General features: G+C 51.2%; 1 protein-coding gene across 1 annotated transcript in view; it reads right to left on the bottom strand.

Moving 5' to 3' along the window:
* Dnah2 (dynein axonemal heavy chain 2) overlaps positions 1-26266 on the bottom strand; it is a 100183-nt gene that overhangs the window by 68176 nt on the left and 5741 nt on the right. Inside the window, exons 3-17 of the mRNA XM_051167293.1 lie at positions 24409-24637; positions 23030-23140; positions 22570-22808; positions 20755-20946; positions 19796-19953; positions 19213-19300; positions 17877-18082; positions 17212-17341; positions 16911-17093; positions 15537-15751; positions 4360-4506; positions 3242-3398; positions 2449-2688; positions 1867-2055; positions 170-317 (exon numbers count right to left, since the gene is read on the bottom strand). Of these exons, the coding sequence (XP_051023250.1) occupies positions 170-317; positions 1867-2055; positions 2449-2688; positions 3242-3398; positions 4360-4506; positions 15537-15751; positions 16911-17093; positions 17212-17341; positions 17877-18082; positions 19213-19300; positions 19796-19953; positions 20755-20946; positions 22570-22808; positions 23030-23140; positions 24409-24637 (2632 nt within the window). The remainder of the gene's footprint in view (positions 1-169; positions 318-1866; positions 2056-2448; positions 2689-3241; positions 3399-4359; positions 4507-15536; positions 15752-16910; positions 17094-17211; positions 17342-17876; positions 18083-19212; positions 19301-19795; positions 19954-20754; positions 20947-22569; positions 22809-23029; positions 23141-24408; positions 24638-26266) is intronic.

Below are 26266 nucleotides of genomic sequence, written 5' to 3' on the forward strand. Positions count from 1 at the left end.
CCTAGCCCAATTTGCACAACCCGTGGGTATCAGTAACTAATCTCAAGGCTCCTTCCTGCTGCTGCTCCTTCAGAAGCAAGTGGCCCCAGGGAAGGAAACGCCCTCATCAGTCCTCTCAGATCTGCGTGCTCTCCCTGCCCACTGCACGCCCTCCCCGCAGCCCCCTCACCCACGAGGACATGGATGGGTTCTCGATTCATCTTTCGTTTGGTGAGGATGTCGGGGAGGTGGCGGAAGATGGAGATGGTGGAGAAGAGGTGGCTGCTAATGTCATTGACCACACTCGCCAGGGTCTGCAGCGTGGGGGAGAACTCCACCTGTGAGAGAGCACAGAGCAGCTAAGCGAAGCTCGCGGACACAGAGGCCTCAGAGCCTCTAAGGCTGGACACCACAGAACTGGGCCTGCAGGCACAAGAGAAAGTCAAGGCCGAGGATGATGGGTAGGGGCAGGGAGAAGAGACGCTGGAGACGTGGCTCAGTGGTTAAGAGCACTGGCTGCTCTCCCGGAGGTCCTGAGTTCAGTTTCTAGTACCCACATGGTGGCTCACGACCGTCTGTGGCTCCAGTTGTGAGGGGTTTGTTCCCCTTCTGTTGCCTCTGCGCACATCAGGCACACATCTGGTACACATCTGGTACACAGACATGTAGGCAAAACGCCCACATGTACTTAAAAAAACAAAGAATTGAGAGAAAATAACAACTGGTTGTGGAGTGCCAAGCCTGAACTGATACATTTGCCACACAACTCCGGCGTCTACGATTCAGGACCTAACGCGGAAGATGGGGCAGAAGAATGGCAAGGGCCCCGACGTCCGGGAAATCTGCTGAGAACCCGTCTCCTAGGAACAGCGATGCTTCCCCTATGGTGCCTCAACAGTCTGGCTGCCTAGACAAGACCTGGACAAGGGAATCTCATGGGGTCTCACCCCAAACAAACCACAGACAGTGGCCAGCTGAAGACTGCAGAGTGGAGACAAGCGGTCCTCCGCAAGGATGCACCCCTTAATCGCTGTCCAGTACAAATGCTCAGCCCTGAAAGCATAGACATGCAGACAACACTACACAGACTCGGCAGGCTATGTTTATATATTTATGCATTATATGTGTGTGTGTATATACATACGTAATAGTTAAAGTAAAGGAGTCATGAATTTGAGAAGGAGCAAGGTGGGGACATGGAAAGTATAGAGGGGAGGAAAGACAAGTAGAGAAATGATGTGGGGTTTTTTTGGGTTTTGTTTGGTTTGGTTTGGTTTGGTTTGGTTTTTCGAGACAAGGTTTCTCTGTGTAGCCTTGGCTGTCCTGGACTAACTTTGTAGACCAGGCTAGCCTCGAACTTACAACAATCTGCCTGCCTTTGCCTCCCGAGGAGAAATGATGTGTTTATACTTTAACTTTTTTTTTTTTTTTCTGAGACAGGGTTTCTTTTTTGTTTGTTTGTTTCGAGACAGGGTTTCCTCTATGTTATCTTGGCTGTCCTGAACTCACTTTGTAGACCAGGCTGGCCTCGAACTCACAGTGATCTGCCTGCCTCTGCCTCCCGAGTGCTGGGTATACCACCACCGCCTAGCTTATATTTTAACTTTTATTTTTTAAGATTTTATTTATTATTATGTATTCAGTACTCTATCTGCATGTACCCTGCATGGCAGAAGAGGGCACCAGATCACATTATAAATAGTTGTGAGCCACCATGTGGTTGCTGGGAATTGAACTCAGGACCTCTGGAGAGAAGGCGGCGCTCTTATCCACTGAGCCATCTCTCCAGCCCCATATTTTAACTTTTAAAAATTAAAAAAAAAATTAAATAATTGGGAGAAACCGAGGACTAAGGTGAGATAGTGTTGCCGTGCCGGAGGCTCTTACCTGGGCCGTACCTCCCTGCACATCATTCTGTAAGGTGACGAGGACTTGGAAGAGTGGATTTGGAGTGGTTTTCCCATCCCCGTTGATGGCCTTGGACAGTTCCAGCAGCGACCATTTCACATTTGTGCGCAGGGCGTCCTCCATCATGCGATCCAGGCGTATGGTGTAAAGCAGCCACTGCTGCTGAATCTGGGGAGAGGAGAGAGAGGGGCTGCTCTGGAGGGACCTGTGCAGGCCGGGGGCCACCAGCTGATTGCAGGAGGGAGAAGAGAGCTACAGAAACACAGGGCCCTGGGGGCTGGAGGCAGCTCAGTGGTTAGCACACGGCTGCTCTGGAAAAGGATCCTGGCTCAGTGACCGACTCCTAGGTGGCAGCTCACAACCGTGGGGACCTGGGGCTCCTCTGGCCTCCGAGGGCGGCAAGTGCACATGTGGTGTGCCTGTGTGCAGGCCAAACACCCATCAACACAAAAGCTAAAGCAGGAGAGACTTGCAACACTGAGGGGGAACTGAACTTGAAAAGCATACATTGGGACCAGGGGAGTGTGGTGGCAGGGTGTGTCCCTTGGCGCGGATGCCTACCTCAGGGCCATCGTTCTTGAATACTTCGTAGGAGTTGGTCATGATGTTCACCACATCCTGGTGCAGGCTCGCCAGTTTCTGCTGTACGGCCAGCCGGTGCTCCCTTTGGGCCTCCTCAAATTCCAGGCCCCTGTACACCCGTTTGCCAGTGATGCGCACCAGCAGCGTCTCCGACATCTCCTGGGCCTTCCAGCCGATGGTCAGAGTGGAGGCCTTGAAGTCATTGACAATCTTCTGCACCTGCGGCCAGGCCCAGCCACGGGTCACAGGGGCAGCTCCTATGACATGCCTTCCGGGGCGGCGCGGGCACCTCCTGTATTCCCTCCCAGGAAGAGCTTTAGATTGGGCTGAGGCTCTTTGAACCTGACTCTACTCTCCCTCTTAGCTTCCTGCCAGAGTTGCTGGCATTAAAAGGGGAAAGAAAAAAAAAAAATCCGCAGGGCGGTGGTGGCGCAGACCTTTAATCCCAGCACTCGGGAGGCAGAGGCAGGTGGATCACTATGAGTTCGAGGCCAGCCTGGTCTACAAAGTAAGTCCAGGACAGCCAGGGCTACACAGAGAAACCCTGTCTCCAAAAAACCAAACCCCCCCCTGCTCCCCGCCTTTCAGTGAGGAGCCACTCTCCTAGCACACGCAGACCTTGGGATCAATTCCCAGCTCCGCATCTCAGGGAGGAGGGATTTCTTCCCCAGCACCATTATTCTATCCCATAATACTTCCCGACGTCTCCTCCAGCTCCCAAGCGCCAGGCATGGGTTGCCTCTGAGCAGAGCGTGCGCAGGCTGTGGCCTACCTTGCTGGCATGCAGGCGGCACTCGGAGATGAAGAAGGCACTGGCCCCCTTCAGGCCCCAGTGCAGCTTCTTCAGCCCCGGGTGGATTTTCTTATCCAGGAACCGGATCCGCTCTTTGAACAGGGCCTGCTCGTCTGGGGACAGCATGGCAATGATCCTGTGTGTGTGAGGGGAGAATGGTTGCTGATAGAGAGCTGTGACGGCCTCTCCTCCTGCCAGGACACTCAGCATTCTAGCCCAGGGCTCCCCAAGGAAGCCGTGATAATGTGAATGTCATATGTAGCATACTGGCCAGGGGCGGGTGGGGTGGCGCAGTGGTTAGAGCCACTTGCCGTTGAGCTTAATAGCCTGAGTTCAAGTCCTGGGACCCACGTGGTGGAGGGAGAGAACTGGCTCCCACAGGCTGACCTCTGACCTCCATATGCACAGCAGGGCTGGAGGGATGGCTCAGCACTCCAGAGCGCTTGCTTTTGCTTATGAGTCTGGTTCAGTTCCCAGCCCCTACATGGTATTTCATTCACAACCATCTGTAACCCTGGTCTTGGGATATCTGACATGCACGTCTGGCCTCCTTAGGCACCAGGCCTGTATGTGGTGCACAGAGAAAACACCCATCCACATTAAATAAATAAATAAATAAATAAATAAGCAAAGTGTGCCACCCACGATTGGTCACATGTACCACACTGAACGTAGCCTCCCTAGACAGTCAAACAAAACTGCCCGGCCCCGTTGGACTGTCACTGAGGTGAGAAAGGCCTGTAAATGTTTCTTTGCCAGATCTGTCTGTTACAACCTTCCCTTCTGCTGTGGTCTGGCCAGGCGGTGAGAGCTGGGTGGAGCAGGAAAGGTGAATCTGTCTTGAACGGGGCTGCTGCCTTGCATAAGGGACCTAACACAGTTCCTGTCTCATTCCGCCACGGGAGAGACTGCCAAGGCGGAGAACTTCATCCGACCCGACACTGCGGCTCACCCTACTTTGATCTTGGACTTCCCAACCTTCCAGATATTTCTAAACCATCCATCCCCTTCAATGTGGCGGGCGGGAGTCTCGGGGAACAGGCTGCATCCTAAGGCAGCCACAGTGAACGCGAGGCTGCGCCAAGTGGGGAGCCCACCTGTTGTAGTCCCGAGCAACGAGGAGCAGGTTCTCACGGAGAATGCGCAGGTCCTCGGTGCGTTCAGCCACGTTCATCACATAGTGAGGCGTCTCGAACAGCAGCCGCTCCCAGTAGTCAATCTCCACAAATAGAATCAGGAGCGACCTGAGACACAAAGCGGCGCGGCCTGAGAGAGAAAGCGGCCCGGCCAACAGGATTGTGGCACCGGGCACACAAAAGGAATGACACAGGCCTTCCAGAAAACAGGGGCAGACCATGAGAACAGTGGCGGAGGGGATTGCCCAGTGTCTGCGGCAAACGCCCACAGGTACCGTGTGACAAGGCTAAGTGCTGAAGTGGAGCAGCAGCCGGCCTGGGTATGGAGGGTACGGAGCGGAAGGGAACCCAAGCTTCGATGGCGACTACTGGAAACTACCCAGCTCTCCAACAGCCCCAGGGACTGCGGCTTCAGGGAAACTCTAGAAGAGGCTCCAAAACCAAGACTCAAACAGGAAAACCTGTGGAATATTCAAGAAGCAACCTCCCCGTGTTCTCCTCTGGCTCTGTAAAGTGGGGGTGGGGTGGGGCTCCCTGGTACCAGCAAAGTGTTAAAGGCCTTTGATTGATGAAGACCAGACAGTGACAGGCAGAAGACGGCCTGACTGGGGACCCCAGGCCATGAAGGAGAATAGCATTCTGAGACCGAGATAGGTGTACACAACCTCACAAACTTGGCGTTAAAACTCTAGCCTTCCTGCTCACGCTCAGGCCGTAGGCCAGAGGTCCCAAGGGTTAAGGGATGTGCGAGGGCATGCAATACACCAAGGAAGAACCTCGTTTGGAAGATTTTTCCCCCCTGTGGTCTCTGATCAGCCTGGGAGGGGACGCTCAGTTGACAAGCAACAACACTTACTGCTGACAAACCTCACCCATCCTGCCCAGAGCTTCAAACCAGTGTCTAGCTCCTTTCCTGCGCTGTGAATACAAATGCAATGTGATCGAGCTTTTCTATTCTTTTCCTAACATGCAAAGGTTCTTGTTTGCTTGCTTTGGTATTTTGAGATACTCGCATGCTACCCAGGCTGGCCTTGAACCCCTGATGTTGCTGTCTCCATCTCCCAAGTGCTAAGATTACGAGCGCACCACCATGCTTGGCTGCCGGGGTGCTCCTGGTGCCCGGTCCCACAGCGTCCTGTTCTTGTCTTACGGGCTCTTTTGTTTCTCTGAGCAGGTTAGTGGCAGCTTTGTTGTTTCCCGTGTTTACTCGGAGCAGAGCTTTTGTCCTTTGTTGCTTGTTAGTTTTGGGTTTTCGTCCTTGGTGCTCATGAAGTTCTGAATGACAGCAGAGACACTCAGGACGCCAAATAAGGACAGGGCACAACTGACTGAGGCCTCTCACAGGACAGAAAAAGGACACGGAGCTAAAAGGCAGAAAAGAGCTTCTACGGAGAGAGTAGGAAATGCCCGTTAACAATTTTGTGATGACTGTGTGCTAGAGGGAATGCTGTATTGACTATAAAAATTGATGTGAGGCTAGGTGCAGGGGCGCACGCTGTAATCCCAGCACTCTGAGAGGCAGGCAGGCCTCTGTGAATTCGAGGCCAGCCTGGTTTACAAAGAAAGTTCCGAGACAGCCAGGGCTACGCAGAGAAACCATCTCAAAAAGAAAAATTGGTTTCATTTTTTTAATGACATCTGGAGCATGTAGCTCAGTCTCAAGCGTCCTGAGCCTCCTATCTACAGAGACCCCCTTTCCATTCCATCTGCCACGCCCAGTGGCCACACCCGCGCCACACCCAGGAATCCTCTGGGGATCTGAAGCAAGCATCCCGCCACGCCCAGCTTCCTCTCACTTCCTCAGCAGGCTTACTTCAGATTCACAGACCCCACCTGCTCTCTGGCCTCACATGAGCCTTCAGGCCACGGTCCTTTAAGTCCCTCCTAAGGTCACTTCCTCCACAGACCCAGATGTGCTTTTATTTCATGGTTTTTGTGTGTTGTCTATGCTGGGGATGGAAGCAACTTTCCAGGGTCTCCTTTATGCTAAGCACATGCGCTCTCAACTGCCACTGAGCTACAGCCTTCAATCCCAGCCTCTTTCTCTCTCTCTCTCTTTGGTTTATTTGTTTGTTTGTTTGTTTTTTGAAACAGGGTTTCTCTGTGTTAGCCTTGCTGTCCTAGGCTTGCTTTGTAGACCAGGCTGGCCTGGAACTCACAGAGATCCACCTGCCTCTGCCTGGAATTAAAGGTGTGCGCCACCACGCCCAGCCCAGCCCCTTATCTTAATGATTCTTTTGTCCTTTAGTCTAAATATCTCACAAAATCTCCAGCTTAGGCCAGCCTTTAAACCCAGCGCTGCTTGGGAGGCTTATCTGTGCATTTGAGACCAGCCAGGTTGGGGGTGGGGCAGAGAGGGGTGTAGGTGAGATCTGTCATCTATGCTCCAGGGTAAGTCATGTGAAGCCTGCTGAGCACAGCAATAAAGACCACAGATTAGTTCAGCCTCACCTTAAACCCTCTCCTGCCGCCCACCTGGGCTCTCCAGGCTACACCCGCGTCTTTCCCAGTTACTCTCTCCATGCAGATTTCAAGTTGTATTACAGAGTGATAGTAACAAAAACTACCGAGGTATCATGAAAACAGACAAATTGAACAATGGAGTGAAAGTGAGGGCCTGGACATGACCCCACACCTACAGACAGCTGGTTTGTCTCTTGGTTGCTTGGTTGAGACAGGGCTTCCCTGTTTAGTCCTGGCTGTCCTGGGACTCACTATGTAGACCAGGCTGACCTTGAACTCGTAGAGGTCTGCCTGCCTCTGCCTCCCACATGCTGGGATTAAAGGGGTGTTGCCTCCATATCTCCCTGACAGCTGATTATTGATAAGGAAAAAAAAAAAAAAAGACACTGGAGAAAAGATAGCATCCCCAGCAAATGGAGCTAGATGGTGGGGCTTGGTGGCGCATGCCTTTCAATCCCAGCACTCGAGAGGCAGAGGCAGGTGAGGAGTGAGGCCAGGACAGGACAGCCAGGGCTCTTACTAAGAGAAACCCTGTCTGGAAAACAAACAAACAAACAAAAAAATGGTGCTAACCAAACTGGGTAGCTGCATGTAAAAGAATGAAAACAGATCCATATCTATCGTCCTGCACAAAACTCAACTCCAAATGGGTCACAGACCTCAATGTAAGACCAGATACCCTGAATCTGACAGAATACAATGTGGGGAACAGGCCTGAAGTCAAGAAAGGCTTTCTCTCTCCCCCACTGCCACAGGGTCTCTCTGTGTAACATCTCTGGCTGTCCTGGAACTCTCTTTGTAGACCAGGCTGGCCTTGAACTCACGTAGATCTGCCTGCCTCTGCCTCCTGAGTGCTGGGATTACAGGCCTGCGCCACCACACTGGGTGGGTGGGATGGGGGAACAGCGGAGTCTTTAACAACTATAATTTCTTCAAGGTACCATGTGTAAACCCCACTCTTCCCCCAGCAGAAGAGCTTCTGGTGAGGACGGCCCATGCTTCCTGCTCTAGACTGTGTGAGCTGTCTTGTGACACCTGTCTTGTGACAAGGCTTCCTTCACGTTTTTTTGACCTCGGAGTCCCTCCTCTTTCTGCACTAATGTCCCCTGGGGCTCTGTCCTGTAACCCTGTCCTCCCTCAGGAGCCACTCTCCAGCCACAGCCCACCACGCCCACAACAGACTAGCTCCTTCCGACCATTAGGAACATGACCTAAATTCTATAATCTCAAAAAAAATAATAATAATAATAATAAAACTACATTCCCTTAACTCTTAATCGTACAGGCCCTGCCCTCTGCCCTTTCTTCCCTGTCATTCTCGTCCCAAGGGCAGGGCCCCACTCCCAGTCCTGCCTCTCCACTCCTTCCCTACCCTTCAGTGGACTCACTGAGAATTCCCACAGCTCCATCCACAGAGCACAGAGACATCACAGCTTCTTGGCCTTATATTCCCTGACCTCCGTGTGGGGTCTTAGAAAATGTGCAGCTGCTCTGCCTGCATGTATATCTAGGAACCACGTCTGAGAGGCCAGAAGAGGGCACTGGGTCCCCCAGACCTATAGCTGCAGACAGTTGTGAGACACCATATGAGTGGAGAGACCTGAACCCAGCTTCTCTGGAAGAGCAGGCAGCTTTCTTGACCACCCAGCCACTGCTCCAGGCCGGCTCTGTAGGTTTTACTATCATAGCAAACACTCCACGTTCCTTGGGCCACTCTTTCCCCACAGTCGCCCCTTTGAGCTTCTCTTCAGTAGAAATTGTCCTATCTAGTACCTTGGGGGTCACTTCACTCAAGTACAGTAAACACCCTGCTGCCTCTGTGGCCCCCTTTAAGTGGGGACTCCTGGTTCTGCATTTCCAGTCACTTTCCCAGACTGAGCAACACATTCCCATAGCTTTGCCTGCCTCTACAGCTGACCAACTGCCCGGTGAGCCTGCCTGAGCTCTAGACGGTCCAGCTGTCTACAGATCTTTTTCCCTGCTTTGTCCCACAGGCCCCTCTCTCTCTGTCTCTCTGTGTCTCTCTCTCTCTCTCTCTCTCTCTCTCTGTCTCTCTCTCTCTCTCTCTCTCTCTCTATTTTGGTTTTTCTGAGATGGTTTATCTGTGTAGCTTTGGCTGTCCTGGACTGGCTTTGTAGACAAGGCTGGCCTCAAACTCACGAAGATGCACCTGCCTCTGCCTCCCAAGTGCTGGGATTAAAGGCATGGGCCACTACCTCCTGGTCCACAGGCATCTCAAATTCAAATATGTCCACAGATAAAAGAAATCATTGTAAAAACTGGAGCTGCCTCAGGAGAAAGCAGCCTCCAAGGAAGAAGACTGTTCCAGGAAGACATCAGACAGGAACACAGCACACAGGAAGACATCAGACAGGAACACAGCACACAGGAGGACATCAGACAGGAACACAGCACACAGGAAGACATCAGACAGGAACACAGCACACAGGAGGACATCAGACAGGAACACAGCACACAGGAAGACATCAGACAGGAACACAGCACACAGGAGGACATCAGACAGGAACACAGCACACAGGAGGACATCAGACAGGAACACAGCACACAGGAGGACATCAGACAGGAACACAGCACACAGGAGGACATCAGACAGGAACACAGCACACAGGAGGACATCAGACAGGAACACAGCACACAGGAGGACATCAGACAGGAACACAGCACACAGGAAGACATCAGACAGGAACACAGCACACAGGAAGACATCAGACAGGAACACAGCACACAGGAAGACATCAGACAGGAACACAGCACACAGGAGGACATCAGACAGGAACACAGCACACAGGAAGACATCAGACAGGAACACAGCACACAGGAGGACATCAGACAGGAACACAGCACACAGGAAGACATCAGACAGGAACACAGCACACAGGAGGACATCAGACAGGAACACAGCACACAGGAAGACATCAGACAGGAACACAGCACACAGGAGGACATCAGACAGGAACACAGCACACAGGAAGACATCAGACAGGAACACAGCACACAGGAGGACATCAGACAGGAATACAGCACACAGGGCGAGCACTAAAGAAAGCACGACTCACATTACACACAGACCAAAGACCACATCGTGTCCTCCTACCACCTCCCTTTCCAATGCCCTGCATACTGCTAACTTTTTGTTTTTTGTTTTTGTTTTGATTTTGGTTGGGTTGGGTTTTTTGAGACAAGGTTTTACTTGTGTAGCCTTAGCTGTCCCGGACTCTCTTTGTAGTCCAGGCTCAGAGCTCACAGTGACCTGCCTGTCTCTGCCTCCCGAGAGCTGGGATTAAAGGTGTGTGCCCCCACACCAGGCTGCTTCTTTTGTTTCGGTAAAGCAAAGTTCAGGAATTCAGTTCTACCCAAGCCCTGTGTATCTCCAATGCCACTATAAATGGCAACAGAAACCTGGCCCAAGCTAGAGGCCGTACTTTATCTAAAGGGCTGGAGCCGCAGTCATCACCGTATAGGAATCGACCTCACATGACTACATGTTCTGACTATTACAAGACAGGCCAACAAAGTCAACTCTTTTTCTTTTTCCTTTTGATTTTGATTTTGATTTTTTGAGACAGGGTTGCTCTGTATAACAGCTCTGACTGTCCTGGACTCACTGTGTAGACCAGGCTGGACTGGAACTCACAGAGATCCGCCTGCCTCTGCCTCCTGAGTGCTGGGATTAAAGGCACGCGACACCACACCTGGCTGAACATGCAAATTTTACACATGTCTCTGTGTGTATGATATATTTTGTAATAAAAACATATTCTTAGGGTGGAAAAAAATGGCTGAGTGGTGAAGAGAAGTATCTGTTCTTGCAGAGAGCCCAGGTCCGATCCCGAGCACCCACACGGCAGCTAAGGAGCCTCTGTAACCCCGGTTCTGGGAGATTCTAGATCTTCTTATGACTTCAAGCACACACATAAAAAACACTTCTACACATACTAAGATGGGTGGTGGTGGCTCATGCCTTTAATCCCCGCACTCCGGAGGCAGAGGCAGAGGCAGGCGGATCTCTGAGTTCTAAGCCAGCCTAGTCTAGTCAGAGTTCCAGGACAGCCAGGGCTACACAGAAAACCCTGTCTCAAACACCTCCCAAAAATTTTTTTTAAAGTATCAGATAGACATTGTTATGTAGGAAAAGAGCAGTGACAAAGCAAAATAAGATTATCAGAAATTATTGGTATATACTAAAAAATGGCTTATGAGAAAAAAGCAAGATATACATGAAAAGAAGAGTGCTATTTTTAGACAAAAATACTCAAAATCATAAAGATTTTCATTATTTTAAACTTAACCTATAAATTTAACCCAACCCATCATCTAATAAAAATAGGAATGTGACTATTTTGGGAACTAAACAAATTATTTGGAAATTTTTATGAGAAATACATATCAAAAAATAGCTAGGAAAATTGGAAAGAAAAAAAAGAGTAATGAGGACAATCATTACAGCAGCTTGGTTCGTGCACATGAACTAGCCAGCAGAGTGAATCCCAAAATAGAATCTGCTGAGAGACTCTTTTTCTATGATAAAGATAGCAGCTCTGAGAGGCTTGGGTGGGGTTACTGGGATCCTGCCTAGATTGTACACAGCCCTAGGTTTGATCTCTAGCACTGTACAAAAATAAATAAACTAACAAGATTAGGTCAACTTGTTTTCAATCTATTTAAGAATATACAAGCTGGGGGCTGGAGAGATGGCTCAGCGCTTAAGAGCACTGGTTTCTCTTCCAGAGGTCCTGAGTTCAATTTCCAGCAACTACATGGTGGCTCACAACCATCTATAATGAGATCTGATGCCCTCTTCTGGTCTTCAGGTGTACATGCAGGCAGAACACTGTATACATAATAAATAAATAGATCTTGGGTTTTTGGTTTTGGTTTTTCGAGACAGGGTTTCTCTGTGTAGCCATGGCTATCCTAGACTCGCTTTGAATAAATAAATCTTATATATATATACACACATACATACACACACACACACACACACACACACACACACGGCTGGCATGGTGGTTGGGAGGCAGAGGCAAGTAGACTTCTGTGAGTTCAAGGCCAGCCTGGTCTACAAAGGGAGTCTAAGACAGCCAAAGCTACACAGAGAAACCCTGTCTCAAACAAAAAAAAAAAAAGAAAGAAAGAAAGAAAGAAAGAAAGAAAAAGAAAAAAGAAAGGAGAGAGAAATGATTACTTTTAAAAACAAATTATTTTATAATGTAGCCCCAAACATATAACAGACGTAGCAAAGTGAGGCCAGCTGAGGGCAGCGCTGATTGCCCAGGGCAAGCAGACACGGTTAGAATGGGGACGAGCAGAGGGACACACCAAGAACTAAGGCAGCGGCAGGCATGGTGTCCCTTCCTGGTCTGGGGATGATCCGTCCTCCTGCCACAGGGTGACAACCAGGGCACAGAGGACATCTGGAACACGTTTGCGCTAAGTTCAATCTGTGAGGCTGCTCTGCCATAAAATGTGCTAAAAGCCCATTTGGGTTTCAGAGTCCAAATATTTGTGATCTGAGGTGGCAAAGGCCCTTTGCTGGGCAACATAAATGCTATTAGGGCCGAGAAGGCTCCGGGACTAACAGGCAGGTAATGCTGAGGACTGTCCAGGGAATGCTGATTTCAGAGCTGCAGCCAGACCTTAGCATGAAGGGTGAGCCTGATGAAGTTATCTACACTTCTGGGGGTGCTGCTAAGTGTGGGAGCTGAAACAGCCTCCAATTTCTTTATGGGTTTAATCAGCTCAGAGGATTTCTCTTCTTTCTTATCTATTATTTTCTGAGTTGAGACAATTTTATCCTAAAATCACAAGACGTGTTGTAAGGCACCTTACATTCCTCTAGAAAACAACGGAAACGGACTTCTTCTGTTTGGAAGAAACACTTGGCAGTTGTCTGAGTTTCAGATAAATCTAGGCCATAAATAACGTTGCAAGGCCTTTTTGTGAGGCGAAATTATAAAGAGAATGCGAAAGGCAGCTCAGGGGGAGTCAGGGAGACGCTCCCCTGCTGTCATGGCTGGCCCTTGCCACTGAGCCTGACCACTGAGCTCAAACCCTGGGAGCCACAGCATAGACCAACTCCCACAAGTCTCCTCTGACCTCCACACATGCTCCACATACAAACAGATGTAAACAGTGCAGTGGGGGAGGGGGGCTGCTGGTCCCAGCAGGTGACCACAGCTGGCACCCATCCTAACACACATCTCATTCCACGTCCTAGAGAGCAGAGTGTCACAGCGAGGGACTCACTCACTCCCTGACCTGAACAATTTAAGGAAGGAACATTTAATGATTGGAATACAGTCCCTTATTTTTTTTTTTTAAAGTTTTGGTGGCATTATGAGTGTAATTTTTCAGATATATTTAGTGTGTGTGTGTGTGTGTGTGTGTGTGTGTGTGTGTGTGTGTAAGTCAGCTCTCTCCTCCCCCCACTTGAGTTGCAGAGATGGCACTACAGTCATCACGCTGGCAGCCCCTTTAGTGTCGGTGCCATCTCACTGGCTCCACTGTCTTGTAGTTTATGAACAAAGGACAAATAGTGACCAAAGCGTGCTCACGTCATATTAGCCCAAGACTGTCCGTTAGGGAGACCCTCTAGCATAGCTACATATCTGTCTTAACAGAGAATACATCTTAAGACACAGCCCTAAGCCAGGCAGTCGTGGCATATGACTTTAATCCCAGCACGTGGGAAGCAGAGGCAGTCTGGATCTCTGTGAGTTCAAGGCTAGCCTGGTCTACAAAGTGAGTAGACCCAACGTTACCAAGACACCCAAGGTTACACAGAGAAACATTGTTTCGGGGAAGGAAAATCAGCCCTATTATGTCCCTACAAATGTTATAACCAATTAAACTATTTGTTTATATAAACATGTAACTAGTAGGGGCCAGCCAGTGGTGGCTCACGCCTTTAATCCTAGCCCTCAGGAGGCAGAGGCAGGCGGATCCACGTGAGCTAGAGGCCAGCCTGGTCTACAAAGCGAGTCCAGGACAGCCAAGGCTACGCCTGGCCTGGAACATGGTGACCCGGCCTCCTAAGTGCTGGGATTGGAGGCATGCACCACCTTGCCCGAAACCAGGTCCTCTGCTGAGCCACCTCTCCAGCCATCAGAGGCAACTTTACGGCTCTTTTTGACCCTACCTTGTACCACAACTACAGAACCAAGAACTTCACCAGAGCTCATGGGCACCTGTCCCTGATCAAACATCCCAAACCTGTCTTCTTCCTCACTGCTCCTCCTCTGTGTGGCGCCTACTGTTCCCACGCCCTCCCCCCTCCCCCATGCCTGCACCTCCCTCCCTTTGCTGCCCTTGGCCGTCTTTTCTGTGTGTCACCTCTCCCTGCTTAGGTACCTTCACTTGTCCTGCACAGACACAGCCCTGTTTGTTCCGGACCTCCATATTCCCTCTGCGCCTTTGTCCAACAGACACAGATGTTATGAGCTAAAGCCAACATGAGAACCAGAGCCTTAGAGCTCCCACCACAGCGCAGGAGAGCCCAACCCACCGTGTACAACCGTCTCCTGCTGTCACCAGAAGACTCACAGTCCCTGAAGACAGCTGCCTCACAGACACACACCACCACCACCCGCCCCTGGCTCTCATCTTTTCTGCTCTTGGGTTAACTGTGGCTGAGAGAATGACAGCGTGGCCCCTGAAGACAGGGCCATCCTCTGTGCCTGCCTTAGTTCCTAGTCCCAGTATGAAACTCTCTTGCCTCAGTTTCCTGTACTAGGAGTCTAAGAGTGGGCCACCACACCTGGAACTCACTACATATTCCTACTAATTAATGAACCTTTTTTTTTTTTTGGTTTTGGCCTAGACTCACTTGCTGGCCTCGAATTCACAGTGATCTGCCTGTCTTTGCCTCCCGAGTGCTGGAATTAAAGGTGTGGGGCACCACGCCCAGCATCTAGCTACTTTTTAAAATGACACTAAAAAGATGTCTCTAAAACAGAGCTGCAGGGTAGTGTGGCGCCTTAGGAAAGCCGGGACTAGAGAGCAGGGTGAGAGGGCTTAGCTGGATCGTCACAGCCATCTAGTGGCAGAAAAGTGAAATCACTAGTTGAGTACATAGGTGATTTGTTAAAACCATAGTTGGTTGTTGTCTGTTTTCTTGCTTACTTTAAAGAAACTGTGAACGGGGCATGGTGATACACAACTTTAATCCCAGCACTCAGGAGGCAGAGGCAGGAGGATCTCTGTGAGTTCAAGGCCAGCCTAGTCTACAAAGCAAGTCCAGGACAGCCAAGGCTAACACAGAGAGACCCTGTCTCGAAAAAACAAAATAAATAAATAAATAAGCTGTGAACTAACTTTTTTTTCTTAGTACTGAGAATTGAACCTAATACCTCAGTCCCAATCTAAGTAAAACTACAATTAAGAAGCGATAGCTACCGGGCGATGGTGACGCACGCCTTTAGTCCCAGCACTCGGGAGGCAGAGGCAGGCGGATCTCTGAGTTCAAGGCCAGCTTGGTCTACAGAGTGAATTCTAGGACAGTCAGGGCTACACTGTCTTGAAAATAACAACAAAAATCTAGCCAGCAGGAAAGATAGGGTGGGAGAGGGGACCCAGGATGGGAGTTAAGTTCTTGGGCGAATGAGAGGAGACCGGCACCAGGGGGGGAGGGCTGGGGGAGGGAAGGGGTCCTGTACTTGTCAAAGTTGACATCCAGCATGCCCGCTTTCTCCTGGCTAATCCGTAGCAGTGGTGTATCCAGCCACCGAATGCTGTCCTTGTCCAGCGTTGCTGTCCACTCTTGGAAGGTCTTTCGAACCAGTTCATCGATGGCTTGAACCATCTGCTGATAGGTGTGCACAGTCTCCTCTCCGGTCCCGATGTGGGGCAGGAAGTGGGCACCAGAGAGGCACTGGGGGGAGGAGCAGACGGGAGCCTGTTATACAGGTGGTGCGCATGGCCGCCCTCAGCCCCCAGGAGGAGACTGAGCTGCTGAGCTGGAGGGAGGACAGGACCAGACAGGAAGAAGCAAAGCACACCGAGGAGACTCAATGTGGATACATGAGAGCAGAGTGAGCCGGGCGTGGTGGCACACACCTGTAATCCCAGCACTCGCGAGGCAGAGGCAGGTGGATTGCTGTGAGCTCGAGGCCAGCCTGGTCTACAAAGCGAGTCCAGGACAGCCAAGTCTACACAGAGAAACCCTGTTTGGGGGAGAAAAAAAAATAGAGCACACTCCCAAAGAACAGCTGGCAGGAAAGGTAAAGCACAGAAACAGGTGCCTGAGGCCTTGCTGCTCAGGGCATCCCAGGCCCACCTCAGTCCAGTCGCCTCCTCCAGGACCCCTCACTCTCTCTCAGAATAAATCAGGGACAGCAAGTAAGGCGCTCAAACATCCCCGCCTCCCCCGAGACTTTTGTTTTTAATTAGAAAGGTTCTCACTGTACAGCTCAGGTTAGCCTGGACTCACAGCCCGCCAGCCTCAGCCCCCCAAGTGCTAGGATTGCAAGCACACCCCACCATGCCTAGCACAAAAATTTGTTGTTTTTAAACCACACAGACACACACCTAGTGGTGGCGGCACATGCCTTTGATCCTAGCACCCGAGAGGCAGAGGCAGACCTCTGAGATCAAGGCCAGCCTGGTCTTTAGAGTAAATTCTAGGGCAGCCAAGTCTACACAGAGAAACCCTGTCTCAAAAGCAAACAAACAAGAAAACCCTTTCCCGCTCCTTGCTCCTTTGCTCCTGTTCTTCCAGAGCGCTGGCTTTGACGGCCCAGCCTGTGGGGCAGCCCTGCTCTGTCACTCTGTCTCCCCAGATGATGCCGTGCATCCTCTCCCGCTCTGACACAAAAGTCCCACCAACCAGTCCTGCCACCTCTGCAAACCAAACCACGCTTGCCAAGGTAACTGAGTCTGCCATAAGCACCCAGTCTGGACCGCCGCGCCCCCCCCATCTTCCCCTCCCCTGCCCCCCCCGGTCCCCTCCCCTCCCCTCTCCCCCCCATCCCCCTCCCCCAGGCTGTACACAGCCAGCACACTTTGCTGTCTCACTGAGGCCAGACACTTACATTCATGACTCTGTCGATACGTCTCCGAAGGATCCGCACCCAGTGGGCCTGTCCGGAATACTGAGCCATGTACGGCTCCAGGTACGGCCATTTCTTGTTCAGCTCACGGTTCACCAGGGCTAGTTCACTGTTGAACAGCATGTAGAGATCCACAGCCTTCTTCTCATAGGTGCGCATGATGGCCTAAGGAGTGAGACGGCACACTCCGTGGAGGCGGGTCCCTCAGCCTCTTATGGCAGAAGAACAGAGAGAGAGAGAGAGAGAGAGGTGCCCTGGGGTGGGAGGGTTGGGGGGGTCGCACCTCCCGAGTAGCCAGCCTGTGGAAAGTGTCCAGAAGCAGCACTCCGTGCTCAACATCCCGAACTAACTCGAAGGCCGAGGTGATCAAGTTCTGGGTCATCACCTCCAGATCCTTGACCCCAGCACGGAATCTGCAAGGTCAGAGAGGCAGAGAGATGAGAGTGCCTGACTGACCTGCCTCCCGACTATGTCCCACGTGACCAAGTGCTTTACACCATGAAGTGGATCCTTAGCCTTACCCATGGATATGAACGCATGGGCACCCACCTGTGTAGATTTGGGGGGGGTGCGGGTTTCAAGACAGGGTCTCTCTGTGTTAGCCTTGGCTGTTCTGGACTTGCTTTGTAGACCAGGCTAGCCTCGAACTCACAGCGATCCGCCTGCCTCTGCCTCCCAAGTGCTGGGATCAAAGGCCTGCGCCACTGGTATAGATTTTCAGGACATCTGTTCAGTGTCCTGAAAGGTGCACTCTGGATTCTAGAGCCTGACCAACCACCTCCGTCCCTCGTGCTCTTTCTTGCTCCCACCTCGTCAAACCCACCCTTACGCTGTCCCTTGGCCTTCAACTTGCTATCTTCCTGCCTCTGCCACCCAAATCCTGGGGTTTCCAATGTGGCCTGTGAGCGCCGAGCCCCACCGCCTGGCGCTGAGCCCACGAGCCCTCACTTGTTGTAGTCTTCATGCCAAGAGGTGTTCTTGACATCCAAGATGCCTCCACGGACGGCTCTCAGCGTCTGCAGATTCTTGTGAAAGATGTCCTCGATCTCTAGCAAGTTCCGTGTGATCTGTGGCCCCTGGGCACCGAAGAAGCAGGGAAGAGTCCCCTGCTTGCCATCTTCCCAACGGGCAAAGTGGTACTGACACTCGCACACCTGCAAGGAGATCAGCGTGAGGGCTGCGCTCTGTCTTCTGAACCCAGGCAGCCAGGCTCTGTGATTCACCCTCACACGTCTGTGAGCTAGAGAGGACCGTCAGGACGGAGAGCCCTCGAGGGGACTTCAGCATGAAGTGTGAGATGCTTGGGCAGTGACAACAGACGAAAACCAAGAAGAAAGAGATGGAGCGGGAGGACACGCCCCGCCCAAGAGCCGCGTGCCAAGCTCCAGGGTTAGACTCTCGGTTTTGTTTGTTTGTTTCTTTTTTGGAAACAGGGTTTCTCTGTGTCTCCTTGGCTGTCCTGGACTAGCTTTGTATTTTTGTTGTTGTTGTTTGGTTTGGTTTGGTTGTTTGGTTGGTTTTTCGAGACAGAGTCTCTCTGTGTTAGCCTTGGCTGTCCTGGACTCGCTTTGTAGACCAGGCTGGTCGCGATCTCACAGCGATCCACTGCCTCTGCCTCCTGAGTGCTGGGATTAAAGGAGTGTGCCACCCACACCCAGCTGTTTTTTGTTTTTAAAGATTATGCACACCGTGTTTTGCCTGCATGTACAGCTGTATGCCAGAAGAGGGCACCAGATCTCCTTCTAGATGGTTGTGAGCCATCATATGGTTGCTGGGAATTGAATTCAGGACTTTTTGAAGAGCAGCCAGTGCTCATAACCTCTGAGCCATCTCTCCAGGCCCTGAATTTACTTTGTAGACCAGGCTGGCCTTGAACTCACAGTGATCTGCCTGCCTCTGCCTCCCAAGTGCTGGGATTAAAGGCATCACCACTGAATTTGGCTCAGGGTTACTCTTTTTTTTTTTAAGATTGATTTATTATGTATACAGCACTCTGCTTGCATGTTCCCCTACAGGCCAGAAGAGGGCATCAGATCACATTATAGATGGTTGTGAGCCATGTGATTGCTGGGTATTTCACTCAGCATCTCTGGAGGAGCAGTTCATGCACTTAACCTCTGAGCCATCTCTCCAGCCCCCAGGGTTAGACTCTGCCCCACCTGCTGAGCTCCACACAGGACACTTGAGGGTCTGCTGTGGGCTTTTGATTTCCCTGCCACACCACCACCCCACCCCACACCACCACCCCAACGCTCCCCTCCCCCCCCGCTGACAATCTCCCTACCTCAATCAGGTCTTTGCAGCGCTGTACAAAGGCATCTACCTGAGCAAATATGCTGGTCTGGTCTAGAACCCAGCCCCGACTGGAGAACCTGCGAGAAGGCGAAAGATGGGCTTAATCGGAACACGCAGTTCCTATCTGCGTGCAAAGCTAGACTCTGTGAGCCTGGACTCGGAAAGGAGACCCTGAGAAGTAGTTTCCTTGACCCTGAGAGAAGAGGCCCAAGGTAAGCAGAACCATAGAGGGGTCAGCCTCTAGTTCTAGAAGGTGGCCTTTCAGACGGCATGACCACGGGAGGACAGAGGGGCTGGAGGGGCCTGGAAGAGACTATAAGGAGACCTCAGGGCTGGGAGCCAGAACATGTGCGTTCAAACAGAAGCTTAGCTTGGGGGTAGATACTCCAAGGTCTAAAAGAATATAATCCACAAAAGGGGAGGTAATGAAGGGTCAGCACCTGACCCCTGCAGGAACAGCAAGGGTATGCAGGAGTATCGGGGGGGGGGTGTGCCGTACTGTCAAGGGTAAGACGGGGGGCGGGCGCGTCGTACTGTCAAGGGTAAGCATGGGTGTCGGGGCCCCATCGTACTGAGTATGCATCTGTACAGCACTGAGGTAGTGATCTTTCCAAGCGTGACAACAAGAAATGCAGCCTTGCAGGTCCTTCTTGCTGGAAGTGACATAGCCCTCGAAGATTCGGTCCAGAGAGATGGAGTGACAGCATAGGCGGATGATCTCGTTGCTCATCTGCAGAGGGAGCCCGACAGCCTCGGGTCGGCCTCCTGCCCACCACTCCCTTTTCTGAACCTCTGTAGCGGTGCTTGGCGCCTGGCTCCTGAAGCCCATCTCACTCCATGTCACACTTGCCGTAACCTTTGCTCTGCTCTCAGACCAGCTCTGCAGCCATGCTGGCTTCAGCGGACCCTCCGCCACCCTCTGTCTCCCTGGACAAACTCTGACTCGACCATTCCTGGTGACACACTCCCCAGGAACTGACTTCCTTCCTGAGTCAGTCTTCACAAAACCCACCACAAACTCCATCTTGAAAAAGGAGAAAGGGGTTGGAGAGACGGCTCAGAGGTTAAGAGGCTGCTCTTGCAGAGGGCCTGAGTTCAATTCCCAGCAAACACAGGGTGGCTCACAACCATCTATAATGAGATCTGGTGCCCTCTTCTGGCCTGCAGGTGTACATGCAGGCAGAACACTGTATATATAACATGTAATAAATAAATCTTTAGAGCTGGGTGTGGCGCACAGCTTGAATCCCAGCATTTGGGAGGCAGAGGCAGGCGGATCGCTGCGAGTTTGAGGCCAGCCTGGTCCACAAAGCGAGTCCAGGACAGCCAAAGCTACACAGAGAAACCCTGTCTTGAAAAACCAAAAATAAATAAATCTTAAAAAAAGAAACAAACAAATAAAAAGAAAGGCTCAGCTCTAAAGACTGCGTCCGTCCAAGCGAGCGTGCAGGGCGGTATTGGTGTCAGGGAGCCTGAGCCCTACCAGCCTGGCCACCCACCTCACCCCTGTGCTCTGCGCCCACACACACACCTTCCGGAACAGGGAGGTCAGTCTCTCCCGAGTGTTGTAGTGGGGGGAGTTGACCCAGATGATACGGATGAGGCTGATCAGCCTCGGGAGCTTGTCAGAGATGTCCTTTGGCTTCAGGAACGCCAGCTCCTGGTACGGTTCCCGCAGGATTGACAGGAAAGTCAGGTTGGACTGAGCTTGGCGCGAGCCATCCTAGTGATAAAGCGAAACCCGGAGCACTGTTATCCACGTGGCGGTAAACAGAGTCGGGGCCGTGGAGAGATGTGCCCAGCAACAAATTTTTTTTTAAAGATTTATTTATTTATTATGTATACAAGTGTTCTGCCTGCATGTACATCTGCACACCAGAAGAGGGCACCAGATCTCATTACAGATAGCTGTAAGCCACCATGTGGTTGCTGGGAATTGAACTCAGGACCTTTGGAAGAATAGAAAGTGCTCTTGGGCGCGGTGGTGGCGCACGCCTTTAATCCCAGCACTCGGGAGGCAGAGGCAGGTGGATCGCTGTGAGTTTGAGGCCAGCCTGGTCTACAAAGCAAGTCCAGGACAGCCAAGACTACACAGAGAAACCCTGTCTCAAAAAAAAAAAAAAGAAAAAAGAAAGTGCTCTTAACCTCTGAGCCATCTCTCCAGCCCGGAACAAATCTTTTTAAAGGGTTGGAGAGATGGCTCAGCAGCTAAGAACACTGTCTGTTCTTCTAAAGGTCCTGAGTTCAATTCCTAACAATCACATGGTGGCTCACAACCATCTACAATGTGATCTGATGCCCTCTTCTTGCCTGCAGGGGTACAAGCAGGCAGAGCACTGTATACATAATAAAATAAGTAAATAAGCCGGGCGTGGTGGCGCTCGCCTTTAGTCCCAGCACTTGGGAGGCAAAGGTAGGCGGATCGCTGTGAGTTCGAGGCCAGCCTGGCCTACAGAGTGAGTCTAGGACAGCCAAGGCTACACAGAGAAACCTTGTCTCGAAAACCCAAAACAAACAAACAAACAAACAAATAAACAAATCTCTCTTTTTAAAAATAAATAAATAAATAAAGTTCCGGGCCGTGGTGGCACATGCCTTTAATCTCAGCACTCAGGAGGCAGAGGCAGGGAGACCCATGTGAGTTCAAAGCCAGCCTGGTCTATAAAGTGAGTCCAGGACAGCCAAGGCTACGCAGAGAAACTCTGTCTCGAAAAACAAAAAACAAAACAAAAATGTTCCCATGATGGGTGTGGTGACACACACTTTTAATCCTAGCACTCGGGAGGCAGAAGCAGGTGGATCGCTGTGAGTTCAAGGCTAACCTGGTCTACAAAGTGAGTCCAGGACGGCGAGGGCTACACAGAGAAACCCTGTCTCAAAAACCAAACAAACAGAAAAAGAACTCTGTGCAAAGAGGATGTAAAGAGCTGTCGGCTAACTGCCTGGGCGTCACCCCCCTCGCACACACCCCAGGGTCATCACACCTCAAGTCCCTCAGTATCTGATTGAAATTTCCCCCTGGGGAGAAAGGTCTTCACACAGATCATGCACCTCCTGGGGGAGCCGGGTATCTACACGATCAGCTTGTCAGAGCAAATTTAGTTTTTATGGGTTTGTTTTGAAACTCTCCTGACTAAACTGCACAGGCCCGTCCTTGACTCCACGTACTCGCTAAGTCCCTCCTCTAGTAGGTTCTCAGCTGCTTTGGAGTCTGGGCATCGCCATCTCCTGGCTAAGTGAACAACTTCCACGCCGCTGGGTCAGTCTGCGCGTTATGATTGGCTGGCTGACTCTTCTCACCCCCCCCCAACCCCGTGTCATGCTGACCAAGCCCACTTCACGCCACCTGGATTTGCTGGGCCAGCTTCATAAAGGGCGCTAGGTAGGACGACTTGGCAAGGCGCAGGATGGACTCGATGTGCTTCACCCCCTTCTTCACCAGCTGCTTGCTGATGCCGGACAGGTCCATGCAGCGATTGTGCCAGAACTCAATCTCTTCCAAAGGACCTAAATTTTCCCCCGTCTCCACAGACTCCTGAGCACTCAGCACCTCCTTGATCTGCCGGGTCCAGTGGATCATGGAGGCTGCGGCGGCAGGCAAGGGGGGCACCTCTTGGTTGTCCTTCCCTGCTCCCTGGTCGTGCCCTCACTGCCACAGAGCCCTCCTTACCAGCAGCTTTATCAGGAGCTGCAGCTGCCCCCCCCCCCCCCCCACACACACACCTCACCCCCTGCCAGCGCCCCTCCCCCTCCTCCCCGCCCCCCCCCCCGCGCTACCCCCCTTGCGCCCCCCCCCAATCACTCACTCTCCAGCCTCTGCACCAGCTCCTTGTCCTTCACCACCACCTCAGGTTTCATGTTTACGGCCTCCGCAGGTATGTACAGGACGGTGTGGCCCTCCAGTTTGTACCGAGTGTCTAAGAAAGGACCAGGAAAAGTCCAAGGGTGAGCTTCGCTGCGTCTGTGCAAATTAGGAGTGATGATCAAGAGGCAGAGGACAGGGGAGGGGGGAGGGGCAGCCAACTCTGTGTGCCCATAGGTTTCACATGCACAACTCAAAAAGAGCTCTGCTGCTCCGCTGCTGTTGGGCAGGGTCTCCTGTGCCTGGGCACACACCCTGCTGTGGAAAGCAGAGGCCAACCTGCAGGAGTTGGTCCTCTCCTTCAAGCACCGCGGGGCTCTGAAGATGGACCAGTCTTACTGGCAAATACCTTTCCCCCACGGAGTCATCTCACCTGCCCCCCACAATTCTTTACATCTGTGTTGGATGTGTCCCTTTGTCATCATCCCTGAACGATAGAACACCTGTTTACGTTGTATTATGTGCTACGAATAATCCAGAGGTGATTTGAAGTGCTCGGAGAGGATGTGTGTGGGTTATGTGCGATTACGGCGCCATCTTCCAAGGGCTTCAACATCCCTGAAACCAACCCCTACAGATACCAAAGATAGCACATGCACTTTAGGAGAACAGACAGGAGTAACTGTGACTCAGACTTCCTTGGTACGTAGAACAGAAATAACAGAAGCCAAGGGGCAAAGCTCCAGGAGGTCTGTGCAGAAATTACCATAAAATCATTTCACTATCTGCACCATGTCCTCCGCGATACACACAAGTCCCAGCCGCCCCTCCCGTTGCCTGTATCGCTCCTGATGCCACATGTACTCTGAGCGATCTCGGCTCTGGGTTTGAGCAGGCCTGAACAGGTTCTATATTACAAAAGGGAACGTAAATTAGAAGGCAAACATTTGCAAGAATGCGATAGTCAGCATTGACCAAGGCTCTGCTTAGCTGTGCCAAGGAGCAGGCCTAAGCCGCCAAGCGCGGTAAGCAAACGCTCTACCCTCACGCCGCCCCTTAGTGCCCCTTAGTGACCACTCTGCAGTACTGGGTGATGCTCGAAGTGTCCTCTCTCTGCTGTTTTGCTTTTTTTTTTTTTTTTTTTTTTTTTTTTTTTTTAGTTTTTTCAAGACAGGGTTTCTCTGTGTAGCCTTGGTTGTCCTGGACTCGCTTTGTAGACCAGGCTGGCCTCGAACTCACAGCGATCCGCCTGCCTCTGCTATTTATTTCTCTTATTTTATGTACACTGGCATTTTGCCTGCTTATATGTGCGCGTGAGGGTGTCAGCACAATGAGATGAACTGCCCAGCTGCCTCATAGCCAGCCACCCAGCCTCTTGCTTACCTGTCAGACAGGCCAGAAACCGATGCAGGTGTGAGACAAAATGGTTTCGGATGCTCTCGGGCCAGGATGTGTTTATGAAAATCTGAGGGACATAGACGCCGCTAAGCAGCCGAAGCAAAGCCGGGATGTACGCGCCCCGGACTGTCCCAAACTGCACGGTCGCCTCAAAGTTCTCTATGGTGATGGGAACTGGTGCTTGGCGGATGAAGTACACAATCTGACTCTGGGTCTGTACGGAAGAGCAGATCAGCGTTCAGAATCCGGGGTGCCCAAGGGAATCTGACGCCCCCCTGGAGAAAGCCAGGCCTAAGCTTCCTGTGTGGGGAGGGGAATGGATAAAACATGCCTGACAGCATAGACTCTGTTTTGTTCAACTTGAACTACGAGTCCAACACACTGTGTCCAGCACACAGTAGGTGACCAACGCACTGTGTCCAGCACACAGTAGGTGACCAACGCACTGTGTCCAGCACACAGTAGGTGACCAACGCACTGTGTCCAGCACACAGTAGGTGACCAACGCACTGTGTCCAGCACACAGTAGGTGACCAACGCACTGTGTCCAGCACACAGTAGGTGACCAACACACTGTGTCCAGCACACAGTAGGTGACCAATACACTATGTCTAGCACATAGTAGATGACCAATACATGTGTGCTGGGTGGATGGGTAGACGGACAGGAGATATATGTGTTTGTGTGTGTATATGTATGTATGTTTTTCGAGACAGGGTTTCTCTGTGTAGCTCTGGCTGTCCTGGACTTGCTTTGTAAACCAGGCTGGCCTTGAACTCAGAGATCCATCTGCCTCTGCCTACCGAGTGCTGGGATTAAAGGCGTGCACCACCACCACCACCCAGCCAGGATAGATATTTTTTTCAGTTATGGAAAAAGCAGGGAGAATTAAAGGAGATCAAGGAAGAAGATTGCAAGCAAGAACTAATTATCTAGCCAAGCATGGTGGCGCAGGCCTTTGATCCCAGCACTCGGGAGGCCGAAGCAGGTGGATCTCTATGAATTCAAGGCCAACCTGGTCTACATAGGAAATTCCAGGACAGCCAGGACTGTTACACGGAGAAACCCTGTCTCAAAAAAAAAAAAAAAGAAAGAAAGAAAGATAGAGCTAGGAATTCTCATTTTGTTTTTGGTTTTGTTTGGTTTTTTGAGACAGGGTTTCTCTGTGTAGTGTTGGCTGTCCTGGACTCACTCTGTAGACCAGGCTGGCTTCGAACTCACAGTGATCCACCTGCCTCTGCCTCCTGAGTGCTGGGATTACAGGTGTGCACCACCACCGGCCGGCTAAGATTTCTCATTTTAGTTGCTTTTTTTTTCAGGGTCTCAATTTGGCCTAGAACTAATGACACTGCTGAGGACAACGGTGAGCTGAGACCCACCGGCCTCCGCCTCTGCGTGCAGGGTCACAGGGGTGCGCGCCACACTGAGCTTTGGTTTGCAGGCTCTGTTTCCCTGCTGTTCACCGAGCACTCAGTTTCGCCTGTGAAGAGGTTCAGCTGTGGCCTACATTCAGAAGTATGCCACTTTTCTTAGTTATAACACAAACCCAAAAAAAGGTTTCACTCCAGTATTTGTCATAGAGATGAAGAAAATTTGGCCAGCACACACATGGAGGTGAAGTAGACCCCTGCTGCTTCTTAAAGGCGTTACACCTAATGTTGTTTGAATTTAATAGAATAAAAAGAAACTGAAGCAGATATAAGGGTTGCTAAGTTTCAAATAAATGTCTCTACATAAAGATATCAAAAACAGTCCTTTGCTTTGTTTTTTGTTTTTGTTTTATTTTTTTCTGGGAATTGATTCCTGAACCTCACACATGCTAAGTACACACTCTACTATTAAA

Source organism: Acomys russatus, chromosome 25, assembly GCF_903995435.1.
Source record: "Acomys russatus chromosome 25, mAcoRus1.1, whole genome shotgun sequence".
NCBI classification, from domain to species: domain Eukaryota; kingdom Metazoa; phylum Chordata; class Mammalia; order Rodentia; family Muridae; genus Acomys; species Acomys russatus.